The sequence below is a fragment of the Nannobrachium achirus genome (assembly GCF_963921795.1).
Source record: "Nannobrachium achirus genome assembly, chromosome: 4".
Classification (NCBI taxonomy): domain Eukaryota; kingdom Metazoa; phylum Chordata; class Actinopteri; order Myctophiformes; family Myctophidae; genus Nannobrachium; species Nannobrachium achirus.
Window position 1 is genome coordinate 40,440,378 of NC_137813.1, and position 25,796 is coordinate 40,466,173.

The following is a 25,796-nucleotide window of genomic DNA, read 5'->3' on the forward strand; positions in this document are numbered from 1 at the left end:
TTCGAGTGGTGAGTGGTCGAGTGCGTTCCGTAGAGCGTCGCAGCGGAAGTGGATGCCTGGGGTCACTTAATATATTCATTTTTGCCATAGACTTTTACAAAAATATTTATAACAATTATGTTAAGCCTCGAACCAAGCCATCCAGGATGGAGGTGAATCATGATCATATAACCTTTGATCCTATGTGAAAACATATTTTAATTTTACATTATTTGATATACTACATTTAATAACTACCCTTTGTTTAGCGATTTTCAAAATGTTCTTTTCATAGAAATTTGATGTAAATGTTATCTGGCCCTCCAGGCTCATTGTAACTTCAAAATCCATTTTAACCATGATAGATTCATTAAAAACACCCATTATTTTTTTCTGGTGACTCATACTACCCTCCTAATACGTGAGCAGGCCGTGTTTTTTCCATAACGTTTTTCATGTATTTTTAATAATTCTTTGGGAAAATGGAAAACATTAAATACAATAAAAATATATACAAAATAAATGAAAAACTTTATGAAAAAAAAACACAGCCTGCTCACGTATTAGGAGAGTAGTGTTTTTAATGAATCTATCAAAATTTGGCATGGATCGGGGCAACAGTTGCGGAGATATGAGCAGGGCAAAATTGTGACGTGTGACGGACGGACAGACAGACAGACAGACAGACAGCCAGTGGAGGTTTTAAAACATGTAAACTACAGAGACACACACTGGTGAATCTGGTGGTTCCAGATGTTTTAGTATGTTGTTTATCATACCCAATAGTAACAGAATCCATTGAAAATTCTCTTTTATCAATTATTTGGGGTTTCAACCGTATCGAATATTTGATTCATCGCAAACAGACCACTAGGGGGCGAGCCCAACTTGTTTGCGATGGTTTTTGTAAACCTTATAACCATACCATACCAAAAATCAAAAACTTGTCACCGAGTGCCCAAAGTTGATGTTTTTTGACGGATTCCCTCCCAGCTTTTAGATGTATGCAGAGTATACGGAACCTACCGGGGCCTTGTTGCCCCCCCGGGGGGGGGGGGGCGGAGAGGCTGGCTTTCCTGGCTGCTTCTCTCTGGGTCCCCAGGTGGGGGGGTGGGGGGGTGGAGAGGCAGGCTTTCCTGGCTGCGCCAGAGTTGTATACCGCATTTCAGAAGTGCCAATACACTAGTAAAAATAAGAGTCGACGTGAGTGACCCTGACTTTCAAATTGTCGAGGCAGGCAGGGAGCTCTAGATTGGGCTGGTTTTCCTGGCTGCTGGTTTGACTGGCTACCGTTGTCATTTGTAAAATGCATTTGGCAAATGTCAATACAACAGTAATAGGCCTACAAAGAGTGAAAACACAACAAATCCATCCATATCTCCAAAAAAACATTTGTTTCGTGAAAACATCCAGGACAAGCAACATAGCCATTAGAGCAGTGGCAGTGGTGTCAAAATTACATATTCATTATTGAGGGTTAGATTTGGAGAATGCTGCTTGCCCTGAAACATCACATGATGTGATGTTTCAGGGCAAGCAGCAGACTGACTCCCAGTGACATACAGACACAGTATATTATGTTGTAACCTAAGGTTACCTTTGTAGAGTTAGGGAGTATTTCGTGATGTAATGTGTTATTCCTTTGAGCTGGAACTGGGCTTTCTAAAGTTAACTAAAGTTTTCAAATAAATGTAGGCCTATTGTAGTGGAGTAAAAGTACAATATTTGGATCTGGGATGTAGGGGAGTAGAAGTAAAAGTATTGGAGATACTCAAGTAAAGTGAAAATACCTCAAAAGTGTGGTTAAGTACAGAAAGTACATACTTCAAACCACTGGAAAGATGTGGTAATTTTTAAAATGGCATCATCATTGGCATGCTAATAATGCTAACCGTCACGTTAGCATAGACGTCACATGCTAGCTAATGTTGAAGAGACGCACACGGTGTAATCGAGTACGTTCTAGTACCGTTGTATTTAACTACATTTTTATAGTACTTTTGTACTTTTACTCTCTGTGTAGGTGCACCCAGTTTAGCGCATGCGCAAGTAGTTAGCGCATGCGCAAGTACGGGTTAAAACTGTTTCCGGTCGTTGTTTCCGGCCAAAGTGTAGTCCGTTTTGGACTACAGAAAAACGTAGGAGCTCTTCCGCTCCCGACCGGATCAAAAGCCCGAAATTGGAAGCCAGCCCAGGCTACCATGGACAAAACCAGCCTTGAAGATGAGCATGGGAGAGGTGTCTTTTGTAACCTCTGTGAATCTGAGGCCACAAACAGAGACACGCCCACAAAATGAGGTGCCAATGGGTGCCTCCACCAGATAGCCAATCAATCAGTTAATCGAGTGCCCAAAATACCAATTAACCCAGTTTGGCTCCTACACCTACAATGAAAAAGTTGACTATAGCTCCTTTAATTTAACAACATAATAATAATAACCAGCACAGATAGACAAAGAGACATTCATGGATTTATATTTAAAAGTAACTTTTATTTTCCCCCTTGGACCCAGGGTATGGCAGCTGCATACCCCTGCCATACCCAATTGACGCCCCTGATCCTTAATAAATAATTGAATAAAATGATTCTACTTCACCTACTGTAAGGCCTGTGTTCTAGGTCTGGTTCACTCCATCTCATGCCCTGCCCTGGCATTGATACATTAAACAGGGCTATTTCACTTTCAAAAAAACTTTGGTCATTTTTTTGTCTTCTCAGGCTTTTGGACAGTTTTTTATTTGCTTGATTCAATTTTTAGATATTTGATATTCATTTTATCAGACACTCCCCATTTCTGGTGATTTATTTTTAATAATAATTAGTCACCAGAAAAAAAGATCTATCATGGTTAAAATGGAGTTTATGGAGTTATAATAGGAAATAAAATTACCAAAGAAAGTGGAATATCCCTTTAATTCACTTTCCAAAATGTTCTATATTTTGTTAGCCAAGCATGACCCCACAAGATCCTCATTGATAATACATTGCCCACAGAGGAGCTTAACCTTGTCCTTACTCAGTCATAACAGCAAACATGATCTCAAGCGTGCTTGTTTGTGCCCGTATGCAGGTGAAGTGGCCTGTTTCGGCAAGCCTTTCACCAGTGGCAGTGAAGTGAGCTTTGTGGTGAAGGAGTGCCTGCCAGAAGATGCCGGGGCCTATACCTGCTTAGCAGAGAATCCGGTGGGCAAAACATCCTGCTGTGCAGCTGTGTTTGTCAGAGGTGAGATAACGCACTGGACAGCAAACCCATTCAAAGAGACCTTTTCCATGCATTGTTGGTTTATGGGATAAGGTGATTGTCTAACCCTAAACCTTAGGCCCATGGGAGTGTCGCCACTCCGACAATAAGAAGTCAATTTCGGAGTGGCGACATGTCGGAATGGAGAGAGCCTCCCTCAATTTCATAACATCGTTGTCAAGTCCAAGACTGTTCGTTTTGTATTAATCATTTTAAAAATGATTTAAACGAGTGAAAACAGCAGATCTACAAGCACACAACGCCTTGCTGTGCGAGGCGTTGTGTGCTTGTAGATTGGCCGTTTTCATTACTTTTGTGCGACAGCCTTGTATGATGAAGCGGGGCTTTACTTGGTGAAATTTGGAGATAGGCCTACGAGATTTCTGCCCGACAGTGACGATATGCAATATAAAGATGTTTATTAGGAGGAAATGTTGCAACACACAGTCGACAGCTACTGTCAACTGTCTGTTATTCTATAGTGAGATAGATCAGATAATATTGAGCTTCTTGTAGACAGATATCTGCACAAACGGGGCAGAAAGCAGCACTCTACAGCATAATCTGGAACAAATCTTTTTTGTTTGAGACTTGCACTTCAGGTCACGTGATCTGGTTCTAATCACACAGCTGATTAGAGTCTAATCACCTGTGCCCCCGAATGCGTGCACACCCAGTTATGTTTGTAAATAAGAAACATGTGTCAACATGCAACTGTTTTAACTTACTGTTGTCAACACAATGTCTTTCAGTTTCTTTGTTGTTGTTAAGCTATTTATATGTGTAATCTCTGCATGATCTCTCCAAGAATTTTAAATAAAGTTTAAAGGAGTAGTTCACCCCCAAAATAACATATTTCTATTCATTACTCACGCCATGGAGACTTGAGTTCAATAATATCTTTTTGTATTTGTCGCATTCCTAAGATAACAAAATTATTATAGTAAATGTACCCGCATTGATTCCGGATGGGGACCCAAATGGATTTGGGTAATGGGTACCCATCCGAAATCAATGAGGCTCAATTTATTGTTGTCAAATTATTGTCTTAGGGTGCGGCAAATAAATATTTCTCCATGGCGTGAGTAATCAATAGACAAAAAGTCATTTTCGGGGGGAACTACTCCTTTAAATGCTCCAGACAGCGATGTCATACGATCACTTCTCTAAGGCCTAACCACTTTGCAGCTGGTCTTTCAGTTATGACAAACCCTGTAACCATGTTGGTTGTTTCTTCTCCTTTCTCCTTCCTGTTAACCATGTCCATGATAACACCAATTCAGACTTTGAAACTATCCGTGGGGACCTGGGCACTACAGCAAAGAAGACTCTGCCACTTTCCAACACCATCATGGAAAACGGAGGGCCACCGCTGTATCCCAGCTTTGGAGGATCGGCTTCCCCAACATCCCCTTCACTTTCTGATAACCAGAGCCCTGGGGTAACGCCAACAGGTAATGGGATTGTTGTCAATCAACACAAATGACATGTTATTACAAACAACTTTGATCAGAGAGATCAGTAATCAATACATTACTCATGAACAGAATAATTATATCAAAGTTTCACTCCTCGCCAAAAACAGGACTGGGCCTACAATAGGAAATTTGAAGCAAGGTCATTTACCATTGAGGAAAACTAAAAGAAAAGAAGAAAAGTATCTTCTCATAAGCAAGCAATGACACAATTGCTCATCCTCCAAAGAATTCTTGGAATTTTCATACTGTATATCAGTCGACTTAAAATATATACTGTATTACATTTGTGTCCCCAATTATTATATCATATTGGCTGGACATACACTTATGTATAAGTGTATAACCAGACGTCCAGGAAGACAGGGCTACAGGAAGTTCCAGTAGGCTTACACCAAATAGCCTTGCTCTTCCTCTCACAGTGTAGTCCTTTACCAGGATTTATCTCCTTGTGAGATGGAGATAGAACTGGGAACAAGGTTAACACAACTAGATCAGAGAGAGAGAGTAATCTTGGCTGACATTAAACGCCCGCAATGACTTTATCTGTTCCTGTCTTTAATATGTAGAAAATGTAATTACCTTAACTTGCTGTTTGTGCAGCCGCTGCAAAACACTGAAGCATTTTAAATGAGCTGAGCATGAAAGATAATAATAAAGATGTCTGTCTCCAACTCTCCATACAAGAGCGTGAAGCAGAGTGCTGCAGGGGTCACTGTATGCCTGAGATAGAAGATCTAATGGTTAAGGTTCAAAACACATCACGCTGTGTTGTGTATCATCTGCTAATATAAGTATAAGTACATCCCAAGAGTACCTGGGAGCAAGCTCAGTGATGCATAATGTTAGTGATGATTACCTTCAGTTCACAGTTATGTGCAGAGTTGGGTCGTTTTGATACAAATTCATTTTCACTTCCTAAGTTCTGTCCTGTTGATGTATTTAAGGTCCAGGCAGGACCTCTCTTCCCTTTACCATTGTTCCCCATGTAGTCGTCATGTTATCCCTTTCTTTCTTTTTGAAAGGAAGTACATTATTTCCAGTCTTGTACTGATTGGCTCTTCTTAGGCCAATGAGGGATCGTACCAACATTGTTCTGCTTCCAAAACAATGCAGCTTTGATGTACTTACACTGAGAGCTTTCATTCACATTGACTGCCATGTAAGGAAAGCAGCAGCACAGCACAGTGCACAGCACGGTTAAAGCTAGACTGTTTGCAGATAGCCATAGAAAGAACACAGCTCCGCCTTCATCTACCCGCTGCCCACACAGACACATGCCTGATAGCTTTCACCTTTAAATTCACCTGCGTTCCATCTCTCTCCATAGAAGCCATTCCAAAGAGGAGGAAGAACTCAGCGACAGGTAAGAGGTCAACACTCATCTAGTTTTCTCCTCCATCCCTCACTTTCTCTGACAACTACTCAAGGGCTTGTTTCCTTCATTTTCGCTCTCTCTTATTGTTCTATTACATAGTTGCTGGTCTGAGTCTTATGTTTTGTCCTTATCTGTTAGACATGTCATTTCTGTGTTGCAACATTAGGCACTGATATCCTCAGTGCAACACTTTTGTTATTCTTCTTCAGCCTTTGCTTTTTCCCGTAAAATACGTAGTGTGTTGGTTTAACTCTAAATGTAAACATGACCTTTACGGCTCACTTAAGGGTCACTCTCAAAGTTAACCACCTGGACTTTACTTTGCAAAAGTGCTGGGCTGTAAAGCTATTGTGCTCTGATATTGAGGGACTTTGTTCTGGATCTAGACCACAAGAGTTGCTGAACTGGGTCAGTGAGGGTGTTCCATGACAGCAATAACAATACATGGAGTGCACATAAGTGCTTCTCTGTCTTTTATTTGCAGAAGTGCAATAGAAGCAGAGTTACAGATTAATTTGTGAGTAAAGTGATGGCTACATACCGGTACATACTGTACATAGGGGAATTCATCAAGTAAAAGGGCTCTTTGAGAACAGACCAGGCCCTGTGCTGTCTGTAATAAAGACATAATCGTCTGTTATCACTTTGCCTCTAGTCAAATTGACCATACCCCTTGTATTTGAATACTGACCTAAAGACCTTGACATATGTTCATAAATGGAAGCATCATTTGTAATGCAAAGATGTGGTTATTTGACTTCAGCATGAAGTGTTTCTGTATCTGTCTGCGTGAGCGTGCATGCATGTGTGTACGAGTGTTCTCTGTTTGTTCCTCCTTCTCTTGTTCCTCCTTTGTTTTCGTGCTGTGTTTGTATTCTTGCTCAAACTTATTCACTAATTTAATGTACTTATAAACATAATTAAACGTATTTCTTATTTATTGGCAGGAATAAAGTTACTCTGCTTATACAGAGTTTTTGTTATTATCTACACACACTCACATGCATGCACACGCACGCACGCACGCACGCACGCACACACACACACATGCACACACACACTTACCGGTAGGTCATTTGAGTTCAGTAATGAAATCCTTTGAGACCGCTGGGTTCAACCATGAACTGTCACAGTTCCCCTTCAGGGAACAGCACATTTACAAATAGCATCCAGTACAGCAGGAACCCACGTAACACAAACACACAAATATTACAGACTATAACCTGATCCGTATGCTGTTATACTCAGTAGACAGTAACACATTCACCTGGAGGCGCAGACATACAGTATGTCACTTTAGCATAGTGTATCAGATACAGATATAAACTTTAACTGTATACTGTAAATGGGAAAATACCTTGCTTGTTACTTGCTTGCTCGCAAGCTTCAGAACTATGTCTGTATCCTTGGCGGCGTCTTCCTGGACACCTCTGATTTCTCTCTCCGATGTTGCACCGTCTTTGCTCTTGTTGAAAGTTCAGTTTTCATGGATGCACACATATTGCAATGTCTTAGGCTGTAACATTGTAATGTCACGATTGTCCGAGTGATGACAACATGCCACAATGCTTTTCGATGCGTTGCTCTCTGCCAAAATATTTGTCTCCATACATACAGCCTCTTGCTCTGGTTGCTCCATAATGATGAGATGACAGTCCTTCATTATATTCCTTTACCCCATTCCCCGTGGCCGGTTTATAAAGACATGGAACCCCAGAACATTTTCATAACACTCCCCAGACCGTGAGAATGATGGAGGGAGGAAGGGCTTGCATTATGGTAGACATTTGTGTTCTACGTAGTCTAGCTTTGTTCATTGTGTGTGTTGTGCTCCACAGGTTCAGCAGTACAGTTTAAAAACCCACCTCAACATATTGAGGTGAGGGAAGGACAGACTGCTCGTCTGACGTGTTCGTTCACTGGCAGCGCCCCTGTAGTGTCCTGTTGGATCACAAACAAAGAGCAGGTAGGCTACCGTGCTGCTTGTATTTATAATTTTGCATTTTAGCTTTCCTCAGAATTCTACCCTATGTCAATTTCATAATGTTAGTTCCTGTCTTTGGAACTTGTACATTCTATTCACTTTTTCGACTGTTGCTGGGGTAAGAAACCCTTTTGTTTTTGAGCCGATCTCCCTCAGCTTGTCTCTGAACTTGGGTCCTACTCTCCACTCACACCGTGACAATACTGTGTACACATACCGGTAACTCATTTGTTCCACCGTATGACCACTTTCTGTGTTGAAAATGCAAACAGGAAGCCAATCATTCTGTTTGTCTCACAATTGCAGATAGTGGATTGTGCAGATGTGTGGACAGAAAGCAGTGATCAAAGCAGTACACTTGTTATATCGGAGGCACAGACACGGCACACAGGACGCTATACCATCGTCGTGAAGGATCGCAAAAGCTCCCCACAGCATACGGTCACACTTTCTGTTGTTGGTAAGACCACGCTTCTTAATCACTGTTGCTGTTGCCGCCAGTACGTGTTACAACAGAGCAACAGTTTGAAGTTCTATGTACTTCTATTTGCCATCTTTACCACCAGAACAGCCGCAGCCTCCTGCCTCCTGCCCTGTAGTATCCATCATCTCTGCCAGCAGCCTGGTCCTGTCTTGGTCAGGTCCCAGTTACGACGGGGGCAGCGTTGTCCTGGGTTACGTAATTGAAGCAAAGAGCCAAGGCCCCACAGAGCCAGGGGACTGGAGGGAGCTGACAAGCCAGTGTAAAAGCACCTCGTACAGGGTTTCTTCAGGGCTGCGGCCTCAGGTGGACTACTGGTTCAGAGTAAGGGCCTACAACGCTGTGGGAGTGAGCGAACCCAGCCAAGAGTCACAGTTGGTTAGGATGGAGCATGAAGGTGAGATGTGGGATTGATTTATAACTTGTACCATATTCTATTTGCGGACTAGAATTTTCACTCCCGGGATCATAAGGATATAGTCTACAGTATTATGTATTCTCTCTAATATCAGCGATGTCCACATTTGCTTTCAGAGAAGCCCCAAGGAGAAGAGTCCTTTCAAACATATAAAGATGTCATGGTTGATTCTACCCACAAAGTCACAGACCACTACAACAAACTGGAGAAACTAGGAGTGTGAGTGTTCTCTATGATAACATGATACTATCACAAGCCAATGTCTTGTTAACAAACCAATTTCTTCCAGGAAGCATGAAATGGCTCATTCCAGAGATACAGTACCAAACTTCAAAGGTTCATTTCTGAGGAAAGAATGTGCTTGTTTTTGTCTGATGGGTCATTACAAAGATGGAAACTCTTAGTTTACCATAAAATGTCAAAACATGCAGAAACGGTTACTTCCACTGAGATTTGTTTCGAGAGTGTTAAGTGACTACAGTTTACTGTCTGTCTGTCTTAATGTTTAATAATTGTTGATTTTTAATAAGATTTGCAATTACAATGTAGACATTTAGCAGATGCAGAGTGACTTGCAAAGTGCAAGATCTAAGTACCGGTACGTGGTATAAAACCTTGTCAACTTACTTGGTATGTGGCCAAGAAAATAGAGTGCAAAGAAAGAAAGAAAAAGTGCCGAAGATACCAGGATAAACATCAAAGCTAGTATCTGTTTAAACAACAGGGTATCTAAATAATAAGTGACATCTACATATTATAAATATCTATCTAAAAATAGGAACACAAAAATGTGATGAAAGGGGAATCAAGACTGCTAGGGGGTGAGGTAGTCTGAGTCCCACAGCTGGGAAGCCAGGAGGAATCTTAGAAGCCAGGAGAAAAGAAGAGTCTTGAGCCCGTATCAGAGTCGGGTCCGGGGTGGAAGGCTATCCACCGCGGTGTAGTGCCGTGTAGTCTTTTTGAGTCATAAAACTACAATGTTAACGCTCAAAAAGACTACACGGCACTGACTCTGATACGGGCTTAAGACACTTGTTGGTCAAGGTGTCATATGGAAGGGATCTGTCCTGGAGGTGGGCAGTGCCATGCCCATGTTGCCTTGTAGGTCAGGTAGCAATCGCAAGCCAGTGAAGAGAATGCAGAAGGGGGGAGGTGTAGAAATGTTAGGAGGTTGAAGACCAGGCATGCCGCAGCAACATAGTGGAACAATTCACATCTCATATCTCTCAGTTGTTCGAATTTTGCATCTATAGTGTAGTTCTGTGCAACAGCCTTAAAGCCTAATGGAGGACACTCCATGGACAGGATGTTGTCTTTCAGAGACATATGTTATGAGTTATATCGTCGTTGTCGGGTGGAAACCTTGTATATCCAAAACCGTCCGTTTTGTGTTTATCATTTAAAAAAATGATTTAAAGCTAGTGAAAATATAATATTTTCACTAGTTTTATGTGACAGTCTTGTATGACAAAGCAGGGCTTTACTTTGTGAAAAAAAACGTCGGCGACAATATGCAGGATGCGTTTTCCAGTGCACAGTGTGTGCTTCTGAGCCGTACAGCGCAAATGTACATAGAGCTAGAGCCTGACTAACCTCCTTATTTGAATTCATTACAATGTATGGATAACGTTATAACCTAAAGTTCCTAAACCTACATACATTTAATGTTGGTTGTAACAGCGTACTGGTTTTAAATACAGTTCACAGTAATAAGATGAATTTCCGAACATGTTAAGTCCAAGTCAGGGGGTGGGAGGGCCCCATGGGCGCAACATTGCCTCATTCTGGCCCTGTACTGTTGGAGAAGGTCACAAAGTGGATGTCAGAGGCAGGAAGGGGAGTAACCGAGAGGGGGAGAAGGCTCTAGCGAACACCAGGTCCAAGACATTACCGGCTCTATGAGTAGGAGGAGAAGGAGATAGGGGAGGTTGAATGAGGGACAGAAGAGAAGTAATCCTCTCCTTCCGGGAAGGAGCTGATAAGTATCTGGCTCTTCAATGAAATCCCCAGGTGAGCCTGGTGGATGATAGAGACAAGATGTGTAATTGTGACAGCATAACATTCAAATGTGGAAAGTGAAAGATGAAAAAGATTAGGAGGACTTGGGAGATGTGTAACATAAACCTGTACTACCACCACCACCACAACCTTGGGAATGTGGCTGAGGTTGTAGTGTTCTGAAAGAGCAGCAGGAGTAGCACTAGCAGTGTCTGGGGTTTTCAAAGAATTGCAGTCTAGAGGGAGGCATACGCTCAAAGGAATTACGCTCCATGGACTGCTGATTGTCAGTTCCAAAGCCCTCCTTCCACAAGGATGTAGTGATCGGGTGATGTAAATGGATTTGACAAATGTGTGATCTGGATCTGCAAAGATCTGTTAATAACACTTTCATAGTGTTTCAGTGTTTCCTCTTCCTGGTTATCCTTAAATCTTCTTCTTCTTATAGGGGAAAGTTTGGCCAGGTGTTCAAGTTGACCCACAAAGTGACGGGTCATGTGTGTGCTGGAAAGTTCTACAAAGTCTGCCGTGCCAAGGAGAGGGAGGCAGCGCTTAAGGAAATAGAGCTGATGAACCACCTCCACCACAACAAACTGGTTCAGTGTCTGGCAGCATATGACCACAAAACTGAGATGGTCATGGTCATGGAGTTGTGAGTAGCAGCATAATAATGTAACAGACAGCATGTCAAGCCTAATTCATACTTCATCACACAAAGTGTCCTCAACGAAAATAACAGATTTTCAATTGTCAAATTTGATGTGATTTGTCAAATGTTTGAGCCGTGCCTCAACGCTTCAATGCTTGACTGTGTGTAGCTATGTATGTTTGTATGCAGTGTGTTTAGGTATGTCTGTATGCAGTATGCAACAACTGCAATACCGCTGGGTGACCAAGTGGCGCTGTTGAACAGCCTTGACATCAAAATTCATATATCATATAGCTTAACGAAATGAACTGTTCAAAGGCACCACTCTCTTAACACTGGGTGTGATGTTTAATTGAAAAATGTGTTCTTGGTGAGCAACGCCACCATGCAGAAAAGTATAAATTAGGCCTCTGTCATGAAGCAGTGAAATATAACATTGTACTGCAGTGCAGTAGGCCTACATAATTGTGGTTTCACTAGGTTGCATACTGTGCATATTAGTACACTTCTTGTGCTTCTGGAATATAATGCATTGCTATAATCATTCTGTCACTCTGTGTGTCTCTGACTGTAGCATTGCAGGTGGGGAGCTGTTTGAACGCATCGTGGACGATAACTTTGAGCACACAGAGCCTGCCAGTGTGCGTTACATGCAGCAGATCCTTGAAGGAATCGGGTACATGCATGAGAAGAACATTGTCCATCTGGACATCAAACATGAGAACATTGTATGTGTTGACCACACTGGCACCTCCATTAAGATCATTGACTTCGGACTGGCCAACACACTGGGTGAGTAAAATAAGTGATTTACTTGCATTAACTGTTTCTGCCAGGAGGGCGGAGGACCTTAATGTTTGCCTCTGTGTGTCTGCACTCTGCAGCTAACCTTGCAAACTACATGTTGGATCAGTGTATGTGTAATACATATACTAATGAAATCAGGGATCTCCATATATGAGCATAAAAGAGACGCAGACAGATGGGTACAATGGGAACAAAGCCCACAACATTATGACTCAGACATATCGGTCGGATCAGGGTTCAACATAGAATCTCTAGTACAGTAAAAGAGCGAGAGACACAGAGACAGACAGTTTGACATAACTGTCTGTAATTATTACAGTATTATTAAATGGGAGATTTGCGCTCCACTGAGTGCAACTTCTTAGATTTAGGCTTGGATTGGTGAAATAGTTAAATTATTATTCCAGGTCATCTTCATGGTCTTGGTGTCTGCATCCAGGTCTCTGCGCCAGGTGTTTCTTGGGCGACTCCTTTTCCGCTTTCCCTGCGGGTTCCATGTTAGCACTTGTCTAATGATGGTACTTGGGGGCTTGCGCAAGGTGTGGCCTATCCAGCGCCATCTGCGTTTCTTTATTTCTTCTTCTGCAGGCACCTGGTTTGTTCTCTGCCAGAGTTTGTTGTTGCTGATGGTGTCTGGCCATCGGATGTGGAGGATCTTCCGCAGGCAGCTATTGATGAACCACCTACTAATTATGACATGGTTTGCAGACCCCAAAACTCCTCTAAAGGTGATGCATGGAACCCCAGAGTTCGTGGCACCAGAAGTCATCAGCTATGATCCTGTGTGCTTGGCCACTGACATGTGGAGCATCGGAGTAATCTGCTACATATTGTGAGTAACATACCGTACCCCAGTTTGAATTAGAAGCATGGATGCTTTTTGAAGAAGGATCCATTCAGCCTCCTCTTTTTAACCTTCCATAATAAGTTTAGAATATTTCAATGGCATGTTAGTAAATTAGTGGAGATAAGCGACTGTCAGGTTGCATACACAAACTTTAGAAGGCAATGGTAGCCACTCAGGAGGGAATATGGGGAATGGGACAGATCCATGTTGATGACATGACTTTAGAGATACTGTGTACCGCTTTGTGTGATTTCAGGGCAAAATCTGTAGGAGCAGTGTCCAAAAATGTGTTTTGCAAGAATCGGCCTCATGGTGGAGCTAGAAGAGGGCCATGTGAGAAATGATATGAGTAGGGCAAAAGTGTCACGGACAGAAAGACTGACTGACAGCCGGTGGAGGTTTTGATAGTAACTGCGACCTGACGGTGCAACAAGATCTTTGTGAAATGAAATGGACCTACACTGTCCCCTACTGTCGGCATTTAGCTATGGTTTAGGGAGTTCTCTCTGATAAATACTGAGATGTCACAAATAATACATTATTACCCACGTGGATTTTATAAAAACAAAAACCAATGAAATGAAAACATTGATGTCAAAAAAGAAATTGAATGTCAAATAGTTGTTATTTTTTGTTCTGCCAAATTCATTGTGAAAGAGAAAGTTATGAGAAATGTATAACTGAAATGGATATTAGCAGTAGGCCTACATCATGCACTAGTGAGTCATAGACACACTAGTGATTGTGGGAATAGGTTACGTTTTCCTGTACATTAATACTTTAATACAAATGTGAACCACAGCACTGAATGATACAGGTGTAGGAGTGCAGCAGTGCAGGACGAGAAATGAAGGAGATGTATTTCTCTTGGAAGAGCCAAGTAGCACTTTATTTACAGGAAGAAAAACAGACCACTCAGGTACTAGGTCATCATCATCATCATCAACTCACACAGGATACAGAATGAACTAGAATTGACAGAGTCAATTTTGACAAGTGTGCCTGCAGCTCGCTAAATGCGCGACCTCGTGCGGCGGTTTGGACCGCGAGACCGTCCGCCGAGTCGTCTGCGTTTCGTTTTGAGAGGGTCGGTCCCCCTGAAAAACACGTTCTGGCACGAAACGGTTACGTTTTGCGCGTTTGTGACGCCCCCTAGGGGTCGAAGTGGAAATGCTTTTGGGCATCTGTTGAGTATGCCACCCGCAACCTGTGGTTGAAATTTAGTGTCGACTCGACCTTTTGTTTGTGAGTTAGGGCAATTTTTTGCCAAACGGGCCCCTCCCGCTAACTTTGGAAGCGCGTTACGAACGAACGGTATGGACTATCGAAATATCCTTTGACTATGTTTATCGCGTGGCTTCATGGATCATGTGTACCGGTTTTTAAGACATTTGAAGAAAATATGTAGGAAAAGGAGCAAAAAGTGTGTTTTGGAGAAAATTCAAGATGGCGGAAAATCTACCCATACGCAAATGGGCGTGGCCTATATGCGGAGATGCGTCTTGACCCAAGGAATCCAGGGAAAAAAGAATTTTAATTTTCCGAGCTACGGTTCAACAGATTACCCTCCCCTCTACACAAACAATTTATGTGTCCAAAAAAGAAAGAAGAAGAAATGTGCTTACATCTCTATATTTAAAAAGAAAACTGAAAAAAATCAAAAATTACGTTTTCAGTTATTTTCCTTTCTTCTTTATTTCTCTCAGAAAGCATTACAATTTTATTTAATTTTTCCAGCTCCGAAGAATTTCAATTAAAACAAAGAAAAAACCCAACAAAAAATACTCATATTTGTTTCCTTTTTCATTTCAGAGTGGGGTGTAGCGGGGCAGAAAAAATCTATTTATTTGTTTGGTTTTAATTTTCCACTTTTTTTTTTCCCGGTTTCTTCATGTTGTGTTTCTGGGTGTGATATTTTTTTCTTTTTTTCTTTTTTCCTTCTTCCTTTGTTCCAGTCCCATCTGAGATGATGGGTTCTGCGAGAATTCGCTAAACATTTAAGTGTCACTGTTCTGATGTCACTGCACTGACAGAGAGAGAGAGAGAGAGCTGCAGGTTGGATGGACGGACGGAGAGGGACACGTCATAGCCACTATACCAGTTGTTCTCATTTCGAGGATCCCCGTAACTCTGAGAGCGCACAAATGGAGCCACATTTCCGTTTGTGCACTTTACAGACCTGTAAGGGTCCATTTGGAACCCCCCTAAAGGAACCATGAGGGTCCCTGGACCCCACTTTTTTGAGAACCACTGCACTCTACGAAAACTGAAATGGACACAAACGCTCTCCTTCCTGCCTCTTCCGCTGGGTTTGTCCTAGAGCGACAAGAAACACTGAAAACGAGCGCAAGGATTCTTTCTTTCTAATACACGAACTCCTGACTCTGATGACCGGACTGAAATAAGGAAGCGGGAGAGAAAAAAGAGAAGGAAAAAAAACAAAACACGTATTAGCATTTTCAGACACAATATGGTCCAATCGTCAAACTATTTCACTTTTTGATTTTATTTTTTTAATTTAATGTAATTTATTTTCTTCTCCACGTCTGGCAACGAGTAAAACGAGGAAGAAGTTCAAATCAAATGCAATGCCATTTAAATCAAACTTTTAAAAAATATATTTTTTTCTTTTCCTCTTTTTTTTTGCCTGATTGCCGTGCTTGAAATCGGACAATGGAGCCCTCTGCCATCAATTCCCTGGTGGGGGAGGGGTGTGTCAAGCGTGCACGTACGTGTGCACGTTGACACCAGCGACTGAAGCCTGATTTATATTTGGCCTCGCGGGCAAAAAGAGCACATCTACAAGCTCCAGTAGATCTCGCAGATGTGCTCCGTTTGGCGCGCAACGCTTGCCGTCTGACGGAGCATAACGTTAACGAATGAGACTATGATGCTTATTTGCGCACAGGCCCAATACGCTGTTGCGCAATTGCCTGTTTCCATGTGTATATGTATGTATGTATGTACTGTATTGTATGTATCTGTTTCCCACTTCATCTCCGTGGCCTGTCTTATTTTTTTCTTTTTTTCTTTTCAAGCGAACCTGAAAAACAGTAAAAAAATATATATTTTGCGTTTTTTCTCGTTTCATCCTGCTTTCTTTTTTTTGCTTTTATGTAACGTCGGGATTTCAAATGAGGTGTTAGAAGGTTCTCGCGTTTCTCTGCCAATCATGTTTCACTCATTAATTTTTGTATTAATCGAAAGCATTATTTGTTCGTTTATCACTTGTCACACACACACACACACACACACACACACACACACACACACACACACAGGGATCCCTGGATACACAGGAACATCCCCTGGCACCACTGTCCCTCTCATTTCAGCCTTTTTTCCTTCAAGGAAAGGAAAGAACTTTAAAGAAAAACTAAACAAAGACAATGATTTCAATGAATGAATGAAGTGGAAAAAAAGAAGCCCAACAGGGACTCAATGACATGCTCCATGCTGTTTCTTTTAATTTAGTTTAATGAATTTATTGTTTTATTTTATATATCAACGAAAAAGAAAAATATCTCTTTTATTGGGTAAGGTCAAATTCTGTGTGGTGTTAACTGTGACAGCATTCACATTTGAAAAGTAAAATGGAAAAAAAAATTATGAAATAAAAAAAATCCACAAAGAATAAGTGTGTAGATTGTTTCATGCTTGCTCTTTTTAGTTCTCAAATTCCTATGTATATTTGTCATAGCTCAATGTAATTTTAATTGTAATAACTCATGCCTCATCTGCTGTAGAACAATTTTGCATTCATGTGCAACAGTTTTGGACACAGACTTCACTTGAACTTTGCATTACCACGAACTGACCCAATTAGTCCATGGCCCATACGAGATGTCGGTATCGGAAAGGTGGCAAAGGTTATCATGCATTTTTGAAAAGCTCTATATCTGTAGATTATATTTTGGTATGATAACCCTTTCTGAGACACAGCTAAATTGGTGTTATCAGCCACTATAGAGTTGGTGTCCCATTAACTTTACATTACAGGGGGAAAAAAAGCAAAAAATGTATCTGCTTTAAGTAACATGAGGGGTCAAACTAGGGTTTTTTTCATGATTCTAAATCCATTGTTTTGCATAAAAAACATTCATTGGGCTAAAACACCCCCCACAAAAGTGTGAAAAGTGATGACTCATCACTTTTCATCACTAAACCATAGTCTTTTGGGGCCGTTTTTTAAGCCCAAGGAATGTTTTTTGTGCAAAACATATGCTTGCAATGGATTTAGAATCATGAAAAAACCCTAGTTTGACCCTCATATCTATACTATAATTGTCTGTCACAGCGTTTCTCCTCAGTGGCTGGAGCAATTGATCTGAAATCGCATCACCATTAGCATATGAACACACCTGACATAACTGTGAAGCCCGTTTGTCACTTTCACAAATCGTATGCTGTATATTAGCATTTTTATGGTGTATCTACTATCTATTCTGCTTCTAGCTTGAGGCACATCTATTCTGCATCTAGCATGAGGCAAAATGTTTAACCAGCTCTGTGTGTGTGTGTGTGTGTGTGTGTGTGTGTGTGTGTGTGTGTGTGTGTGTGTGTGTGTGTGTGTGTGTGTGTGTGTGTGTGTGTGTGTGTGCAGGCGGGTGGGCGGGCGGGCTGGGGGGGGGGGGACAGTATCTCTGTAGCCATTAAACGAAACGGGTTTCTTACATTGATGCTCCTACAGTACATCATGCAAGCACCAGTTAAAGTAACTTTCCATCCCTCATACTGTGTGCACAGTGCACATCCCATAACCCACACACTGCACATCATTTTGGAGCTCATATCTTTGAACGGCTAAGGGCTAGTGTTACTTAAAGCAGATTCTTTTTTTGCTTTTTTTTCCCTGTAATGTAAAGTTAATGGGACACCAACTCTAGCGGCTGATAACACCAATTTAGCTGTGTCTCAGAAAGGGTTATCATACCAAAATATAATCTACAGATATAGAGCTTTTCAAAAATGCACGATAACCTTTGCCACCTTTCCGATACCGACATCTCGTATGGCCCATGGACTATGTTGAGTGCAGGGTTGGGTTTAGCTGGGGGGATGGAGGGGGAAATCCATGCCTTTGATATCCCACCTCTGCAGGGGTGTCACAAGGGGGGAAACGTGTTACTGAGTTACTAGGGCCCAAGGTGGAGGGGCCCTAATTATTTAATACTTTAGCTATTGAAAAATAGCAGATATACATGCTCACAGCGTGGCACAGAGTGCCCCGCTGCGAGCTTGTAGATCTGCTATTTTTTGAAAAGTTGTGAAAATATGTGCAAATCTTTGAATATATGTATTTTTTAAGCGAACATTTGTAATTGAAAACTTTGCTTCTGGGGGGTCCCTGGAACTAAATGTTTTGAGATGGGGGTCCGTGGCCAAATACATATCATTTTTAGGCTCCTTTTCACATGAAAAAGTTTGAGCACCACTGACATTGAAACATGTTTTTTTTTTTTTTTCAAAAAACCTTAGAAGGATTTGAAATATTCAAAGACTTGCACACATTTTCACGATTAAAAAAACAAAAAGCAAATCTACAAGCTTGCTGTGAGCTTGTATATCTGCTTGTATATCTGCTATGTTTCAATAGTTAACCCATTCAGAACGGGTACACATTATTGTGTATCATTATTTTATGCTTTAACTATTGAAAAAACAGCAGATATACAAGCTCACAGCGCGGCACCGAGTGCCGCGCTGCGAGCTTGTAGATCTGCTATTTTTGAAAAATCGTGAAAATTAGAATTTTGACCCGATTCTATAAGTGTCTTTTGAATCCTTCTAAGGTTTTTTTGAAAAACCCATGTTTCTATGTCAGCAATCTGGCTGGCCATCGTCAAAGAAAAGGTCCTTTTCACTTAAATGGAGCTCAGTCGGTCTGTTCTTGAGAGACTACTATGTCAGTGGTTCTCACACGTTTTCATGTGAAGGACCCCCAAAATGGTATGTATTTGGCCACGGACCCCCATCAACATATTTAGTTCCAGGGACCACCCAGAAGCAAAATTTGAGTTACAAACGTTCGCTTTGAAAATACATATATCCAAAGATTTGCACACATTTTCACGACTTTTTCAAAAATAGCAGATCTACAAGCTCGCAGCGCGGCTCTCAATCATTCAATAATTCTAGGCCATAAAGTAGGCCTACCCAGGGCCCAGAGTTTGGTGCGACACACATTCCCCCTCTGGTCATTAGTTTTTATGGCCTTTGGGGATATGTCTATATCACAATTTAAGGACTTTCAAAACCTTTTTAATAAATGTCATATTTTACATGTTAGTTAGCAGCCCCTAGCTTGTGTCATTTTTGCGTCTTTGTCACAAACTACCCCTATGCTCAACTTACTGTATGCCCATGAGTCGAGCCCTTTTTGCTCATCCGTGTTTGATGTAAACATCAAACAACAGCAACAAATTCACAGAACCTCAGAGGAAGACCAAAGACCCAAACACATATTTGATATTTGTACAGTTTATTGTCTCTGGTGAACATGAGCAGTGTTGTACAAATCAACTGAACCCCCCCCCCCTTCCCTCCCCTAACCAAAGAGAATGAGCATAAACAAAGCCTCTGCAAATGACAAAAAATGAACACTACAGCAAACAGATTTCTACCAAAGATGCTTAAAAACATGCTCTTAATGGTGCATTTCACCCATAACACATGAACTGCACTTCACTACCCTCTGTGATTCTGTTCTGTCTGTAGTTGGATGTAATGTGTTGACAAATTGCACCAATTGACTAAAACAACCCCATACAGAACAGTATCCCTCTTTGGGCCCAGAGCCATGTAAAGAGAGTCGTGACAACAAAGGTCCAAAATGCTTGATCATCATGTGATTCACTTACAGTAGATCTCAGATAATCTCAATGGATGTTAAATTGATTCAGATGTGATGATAATATAATACAATCTGATTCCCTTGAAAGTCAGTTGAATTTGGAAACTGCCGTGATCAATAAAACTCGGTGAAATGTCAACACTAAACAAAAGGCCACCACTCAGAGCCTTGTAAAGAGAGTTGCAGCACAGCAGTAGAGCTGAAGCAGAATAGATTGTTTGTGAAGTACTTTTAATGAGGCTTAATGTGTCACAATTAAAGCACAAGGTGGGTAAGTAATAGATGTAATACAGATGCACTTTGAAAATGTGACACGTTTAAAGGGCCCTGTCAGGGCTGGGCAATATGGAAAGAATTAACACGTTTTTGGCCAAATAACTTACAGGCCAAAAGGTAAACTGGGCTGTTATAGCGCCACCATGAGGCCAAATGACACTATTATTTATTTTTTAATCCTTGAAATCATTATGAACCTCCTCACCAAGTCTTGAAACTGTAGCCCCTATGGTTTGCGAGAGAAAAATAATTGAATGTGAGTTTTTGCTTCCCATTATAAGTCAATGGGGAAAAATTAATTCACTAATAAATTAATAGCAATTAAACTATAGAACCTTTCTCTTAGCAAGTTGATAGCACACCATTCCCGAGTAAGCCGGTCGATTTGCCATATGGCGCGAGTGTGTGGTGCAAAAACTGTGGGAGGAGTAGCGTGCCAAACTTTGGGGAAACGCCATGTGTGTGTGTGTGTGTGTGTGTGTGTGTGTGTGTGTGTGTGTGTGTGTGTGTGTGTGTGTGTGTGTGTGTTCATCAACAAGCAGAGCCTGAGGAGGTGGCAGCCCCCTCCACCCCTCGTAGTCGGGCTAAACCCGGGGGGAAGGGGGGGGGGGCGGGTGGGGAGAAGCTGTATTTCTTCCCTCTCTTTGGGGGTGCGCCTCAATATTTTTTTAACTGTGAATGTCCCAATAAGGACAAGAGCCACAAGGCAAAGTAAGAAATTAATTCCCCATATAATACCAAACAAAAGGTTAAACTTTAATGCGTCATCAAAGATTTGCCCAACAGCAATAAGGCTTGCAATAAGAGTACCAAATATGCCTGCCATGATGCTTATTGCTGCCCAATTCGTTGTGTCAATGAGGCCATTGCGGCCCTCAACTGGCTCCATCGGCACGGCTGCCACCTCCTCAGCCTCTGCTCGTGCCGGCATCTGCTCCACGGCCTCCGGTGACTCCACGGCAGCCGGCTCCATCGGCACGACAACGGCTGCCACCTGCTCAGGCTCTGCTCGTGCCGGCATCTGCTCCCTGGCCTCCGGTGACTCCACGGCAGCCGGCTCCATCGGCACGACAACGGCTGCCATCTCCTCAGGCTCTGCTTGTGTTGATGAACACACACACACACACACACACACACACACACACACACACACACACACACACACACACACACAGAGAGAGCTTGCACCATTTATCAGCTTCTAGTTTCTTCGCTTTCAATTTGACTTGTTCATTCTGTATCCTGTGTGAGTTCTCTTTACTGATTGGATGAAATCTCTAAACAAACCTGAAAATGTATTTGCTGTTTACTAGAGAGCTGGAGAGACTAAAAACACAATCTATAGCAATTATTGCTATCAGAATATAGAAGCTATTTAACACTAAGTTATCTACTTTAAAAATAATATACAGGAGTTCCTTCTGTGCTTCTCACCCAAGCCCAAAGAACCGCTGAGAATGATTGAAACCTCAGAATCTGGTATTGCATGTCTTCCGCATTGGGAACTCTACTGCTCATGCTTTTATCGCTTGAAAAGCTAGTGTGCCTGCTCTACAGGCTCCAAAATTGGAGCCAATCCAGGAATTAGAGGTACTTCCGGGTGCTTAATGCACTTGTGAGTAACTTTCATTGAAAGGAATAGGTCGGGGGTGGGGCAATCCGGTCTCTAGATATATTATAACTCTATGTTCTCACCTGGGGCTGCAGCTCCTGTGTCCTGAGCCTGGGCCTTGAGGTTGCGTTCTCTCGCCTGCGTTCCCTCCTTGTTCGTGTCCTCCCCTAAGTAACAAGAAATCTTGTGAAATACAATGTTGTCAACCAATCATCAAGGACGATGATACACGAAAGAAGTCCCTCTGCAGCTGGGGCAACTTCAGCTCAGCCTCTGACAAAAGCACACAACATTTTTGGGAAATGTTCATACTGAAGTGTATGGAGTTAATTAGGACTAGCCTCTACACCAGGGGTAGGCAACCTAAGGCACAGGTGCCAACATTGGCACAGGGGAGCATGAGAGTGTGAGAGAGAGGATTTTTATTTTAAAATCAAATATTTGTTTTTAACTGTCAATTAAATCACCTAATTTGCAGCAAATTACATCCTGCACATAATTCTACATTCATTAAAATTCTGGACTTTGACTGGGGAGGGAGTCGGGGAGATAGTCTAGACTCTACAGTCTAGAGTCCTAGAGTGTCTGATGATCGGCTTGACAATCAAAATATGTTGGACATTTTTGATGGGATGTCATTAAAATGTATGTTGACATGGCACACTATCTAGAAAATAAAAACATGGAACTTCATACTGAGGCAGTCCTCGTTGGCACGGGGTTTGGGGTCGCTGAAGTGCATGGACACTCTCTGTCCCAGAATCCACAGCACTCTCTGGGGGTGGAAAAAAGAAATAAAAAGTGGGAGGAGGGGGGATGACAAAGAGTGATTATCAGGGATAAGTAGGCCACACATGCTAGAGATAGGAACCTCTGTGTCCAAATGTAAAACAAAATACAAATAAAAAAATAACCCCCCCCCCCCACAAATTGTGGGGGGGGTTAACAAATAACAAATGTGACTGGTAGGTTCCAATTGGTGAAATCGCACATCAACGCCCAGACAAGACATCAACATGAACCTAATGGGGAATGTGCCTGCTTGTGGGTTTCACTGTCTTGTGTGTACAGAGCGAGAGAGGAATTTGCCCCGAAAGTATGAAATCCCCACCTACCTCAGGCACAAACATGGACGTGGCCAATCTCTTGTGTACTTCTTACTGGACTTGCGTTCCACAGATTAATATTGTGAAAATAGCAGATCTACAAGCCATTGTGATTTTCTAAATATTTTAATTTTCTATATAATTTATTTGCAATTTGCCCAATGTTTGACCAGTTTTTATAGTATAGTTTGATGATTACGTTTGATGCAGTAATGCTATTTTTTGTTGAGGTATTAAAACGTCTTAAGTCCTTAATATTGTCACTTTACCCCTCCAACCCCCCCACCCCCCCAAAAAAGAAGAAAACATAAAATAATGTGGGGTCCAGGTCAGCCGCGACCCACAGGTGGAGAACCACTGTGTTAGGAGTGCTTATGTCATGCCTAGGCTGTGATGGTGTGACTGTGCGTGTATGTGTATGTGTGTCTGTGTAGGGGAGAGTGACCTGGTTGGTATCCATCCATTGGCTGGCCTCCTGTATGTGATTAAACTCGACGAAGCCGAATCCTCGGCCTGGACACCGCCCAGCGCCATGGTAACCAAACAACAACAACAACATAACAACGCAGTGAGGGGTTAGTGCTTCATGTACAGAGAGAGAGAGAGAGAGAGTGAGAGAGAGACCCTGTATCAGTACTGATTCAATCACTGGTTCTCAAAGTGGGATTCGGGGACCCCCCAGTGGTTCTTGAGGGGTACCACCAGGAGGGGGTCCCCAGCAAAATGAGGAACAGTTCAAACACTTAAGCCACCCATTTTTTATTTTTTTTCAGCGAACAAATGTTGAAAGATCTTGAAGTGTTGACAAATATTCTCTTTGTGGGGGTCCCTGGCCCCCCGAGGAGAAATGCACCCAAATCAATTGAAAAGACATTCAAGATATTGTGAACGCTTTGCATCGCGGTTTCTGTGCGTTAATCACAACATTTATAACCATGTGCCAAAACACAGTTTTAAAGTTTATTGATAGAACCGAATGCAGCATTCTACGCATAAACTGATGGTTCTCTCTAATTATTGACCCCCATTCTTTAAATGGTGGGGATTAAAGCTCAGACTATATGTTTTTCAGAAAAGATAAAGAAAATATCTGTCACAGATATTTTTATCTGTATCTTACCATCCACTTGAATGGAGAAAGATATTTTTGTATCTGGCTATCTGGCCCAGTGGGAATGGGCCTTTATCTATTACAGGCAGTGACAACATAGTGACTATTCATTACATAAGATGTACTTCTGGGAGAAAAGCAATGTCAAAGTGTCAAAGTATTTCAACAGGGTCACGGGAAGGGGAGACTGAGAGAGAGTCCTACCCACTTCTCACATTGGGTCTGAGGCTCTTTTAGTATTGAAATATGAAGCATCCAAGTAGGCCTACTAAAGGGAAACACAAACTCACGCAAAATGTCTTCTATTCTGAAGGTCGAGGTGTCTTATGTATTTAGCACTCTGGTGCAAGGTGGCCAGTATCGCAGTGTGTATGTATGTATGCGTGTGCGTGCGTGTGTGTGTGTGTGCGCGTGTGCGTGTGGAGCCTAGTGTAGAATTGTGGAAGAGCACCACACACTTACTACCTTGTACTCCGAGGTACAGAGTGTGTGAGAGAAAGAGGAGAGACTTGTGGCGCGACTGTTAAGTGTGAACGGGTGACAACCTTGCAGAAAACCCAGTGGGCTAACAAGGGAGCATGTGACATGTAGGCTAGACCATAGAAACAAGAGTAACTTCACAGTTTAGAGGGTTGTGAAGAATTATCATATAGCTGAGAGGCACACTCATTTTCTAAGCCAGTGGAAGCACAGAGGAAGTGGATACACACACACACACACATAAAACAATGACACGCATAAACACAGTCTTCTTCCGCCGGGTGGGAATTCTCTCTCAACTGAGTATTTCAGCGTTGATGAGTGATCGTGAGATCAGACACATCTGCCAAAGGTGGAATAGGCGACAGAATGAATGAAAGGGGGAGGAGAAGGAGGAAAGATGGGGACATGGTATGGATAAAATACCTAAGGCTTAACCCGGAAACTGTTCTGTGTCATTTTAGAATTACATACTGGTAAAGTAACAGTTTTGGACTTATGAGGTTTACACCCGACAGGCGATTTGTCAAATCAGCCTCAGGTCTAAAGGCAACCTAACATTCAGGCATTGCTGTTAGTGTTGAGAGGTATTAGGAATAAGCTATTTTGGGTTTGCCTTTGCTGGTGTGTGCGTGTGCGTGCGTGTGAGTGACTGTGTGTGATGGGGTTGTTGTCCCGAGTCATGCACATCACAAGCCAAACCTATCGAATTAACAGTGTGTTCAGTCACTAACTACAGTATTACTACTACTACTAGTTCCAGGGGGAAATACTGAACGATGAAGGGTGGATGGTAAGAGAGGTAGAGGAGAGAAGGGGTGTCAGGAAGTACATGGAACGTTGTGGAAGAGTCAAGCAGTTAAAGAGCAAACTATAATGGAAGAGGAGAGAGAGGAAACAAGGAACCCTCGACAAAAATAACATATATAATAAATCAAATAAAATAAAATAAAAATCACTCCAGTGGACCAATCCTCACCTGAAGATTTGTTCCTCATCAGGCGAACCTCTCTGGGCTGAATCCCCAGTTCCTGCAGCTGGGCCCGGATCTGAGGACACCAGCATTACCAACATTGTATAAACATCAGGCTGGCACAGGG

At 42.1% G+C, this 25,796-nt stretch overlaps 1 protein-coding gene across 1 annotated transcript; it reads left to right on the plus strand.

Annotated features, from left to right (window-relative positions):
* Positions 1–2,180: 2,180 nt before the first annotated feature.
* LOC308282902 (myosin light chain kinase, smooth muscle-like) lies at positions 2,181–23,685 on the plus strand (the record flags this gene model as incomplete). The annotated part of the gene is made up of 11 exons (XM_080723291.1): positions 2,181–2,217; positions 3,051–3,203; positions 4,505–4,675; positions 6,027–6,062; positions 8,625–8,936; positions 9,074–9,176; positions 11,404–11,607; positions 12,179–12,396; positions 13,120–13,243; positions 21,250–21,479; positions 23,540–23,685. The coding sequence occupies 11 exons, from the start codon at positions 2,181–2,183 to the stop codon at positions 23,683–23,685; spliced, it is 1,734 nt and encodes a 577-aa protein (XP_080579417.1).
* Positions 23,686–25,796: the final 2,111 nt, after the last annotated feature.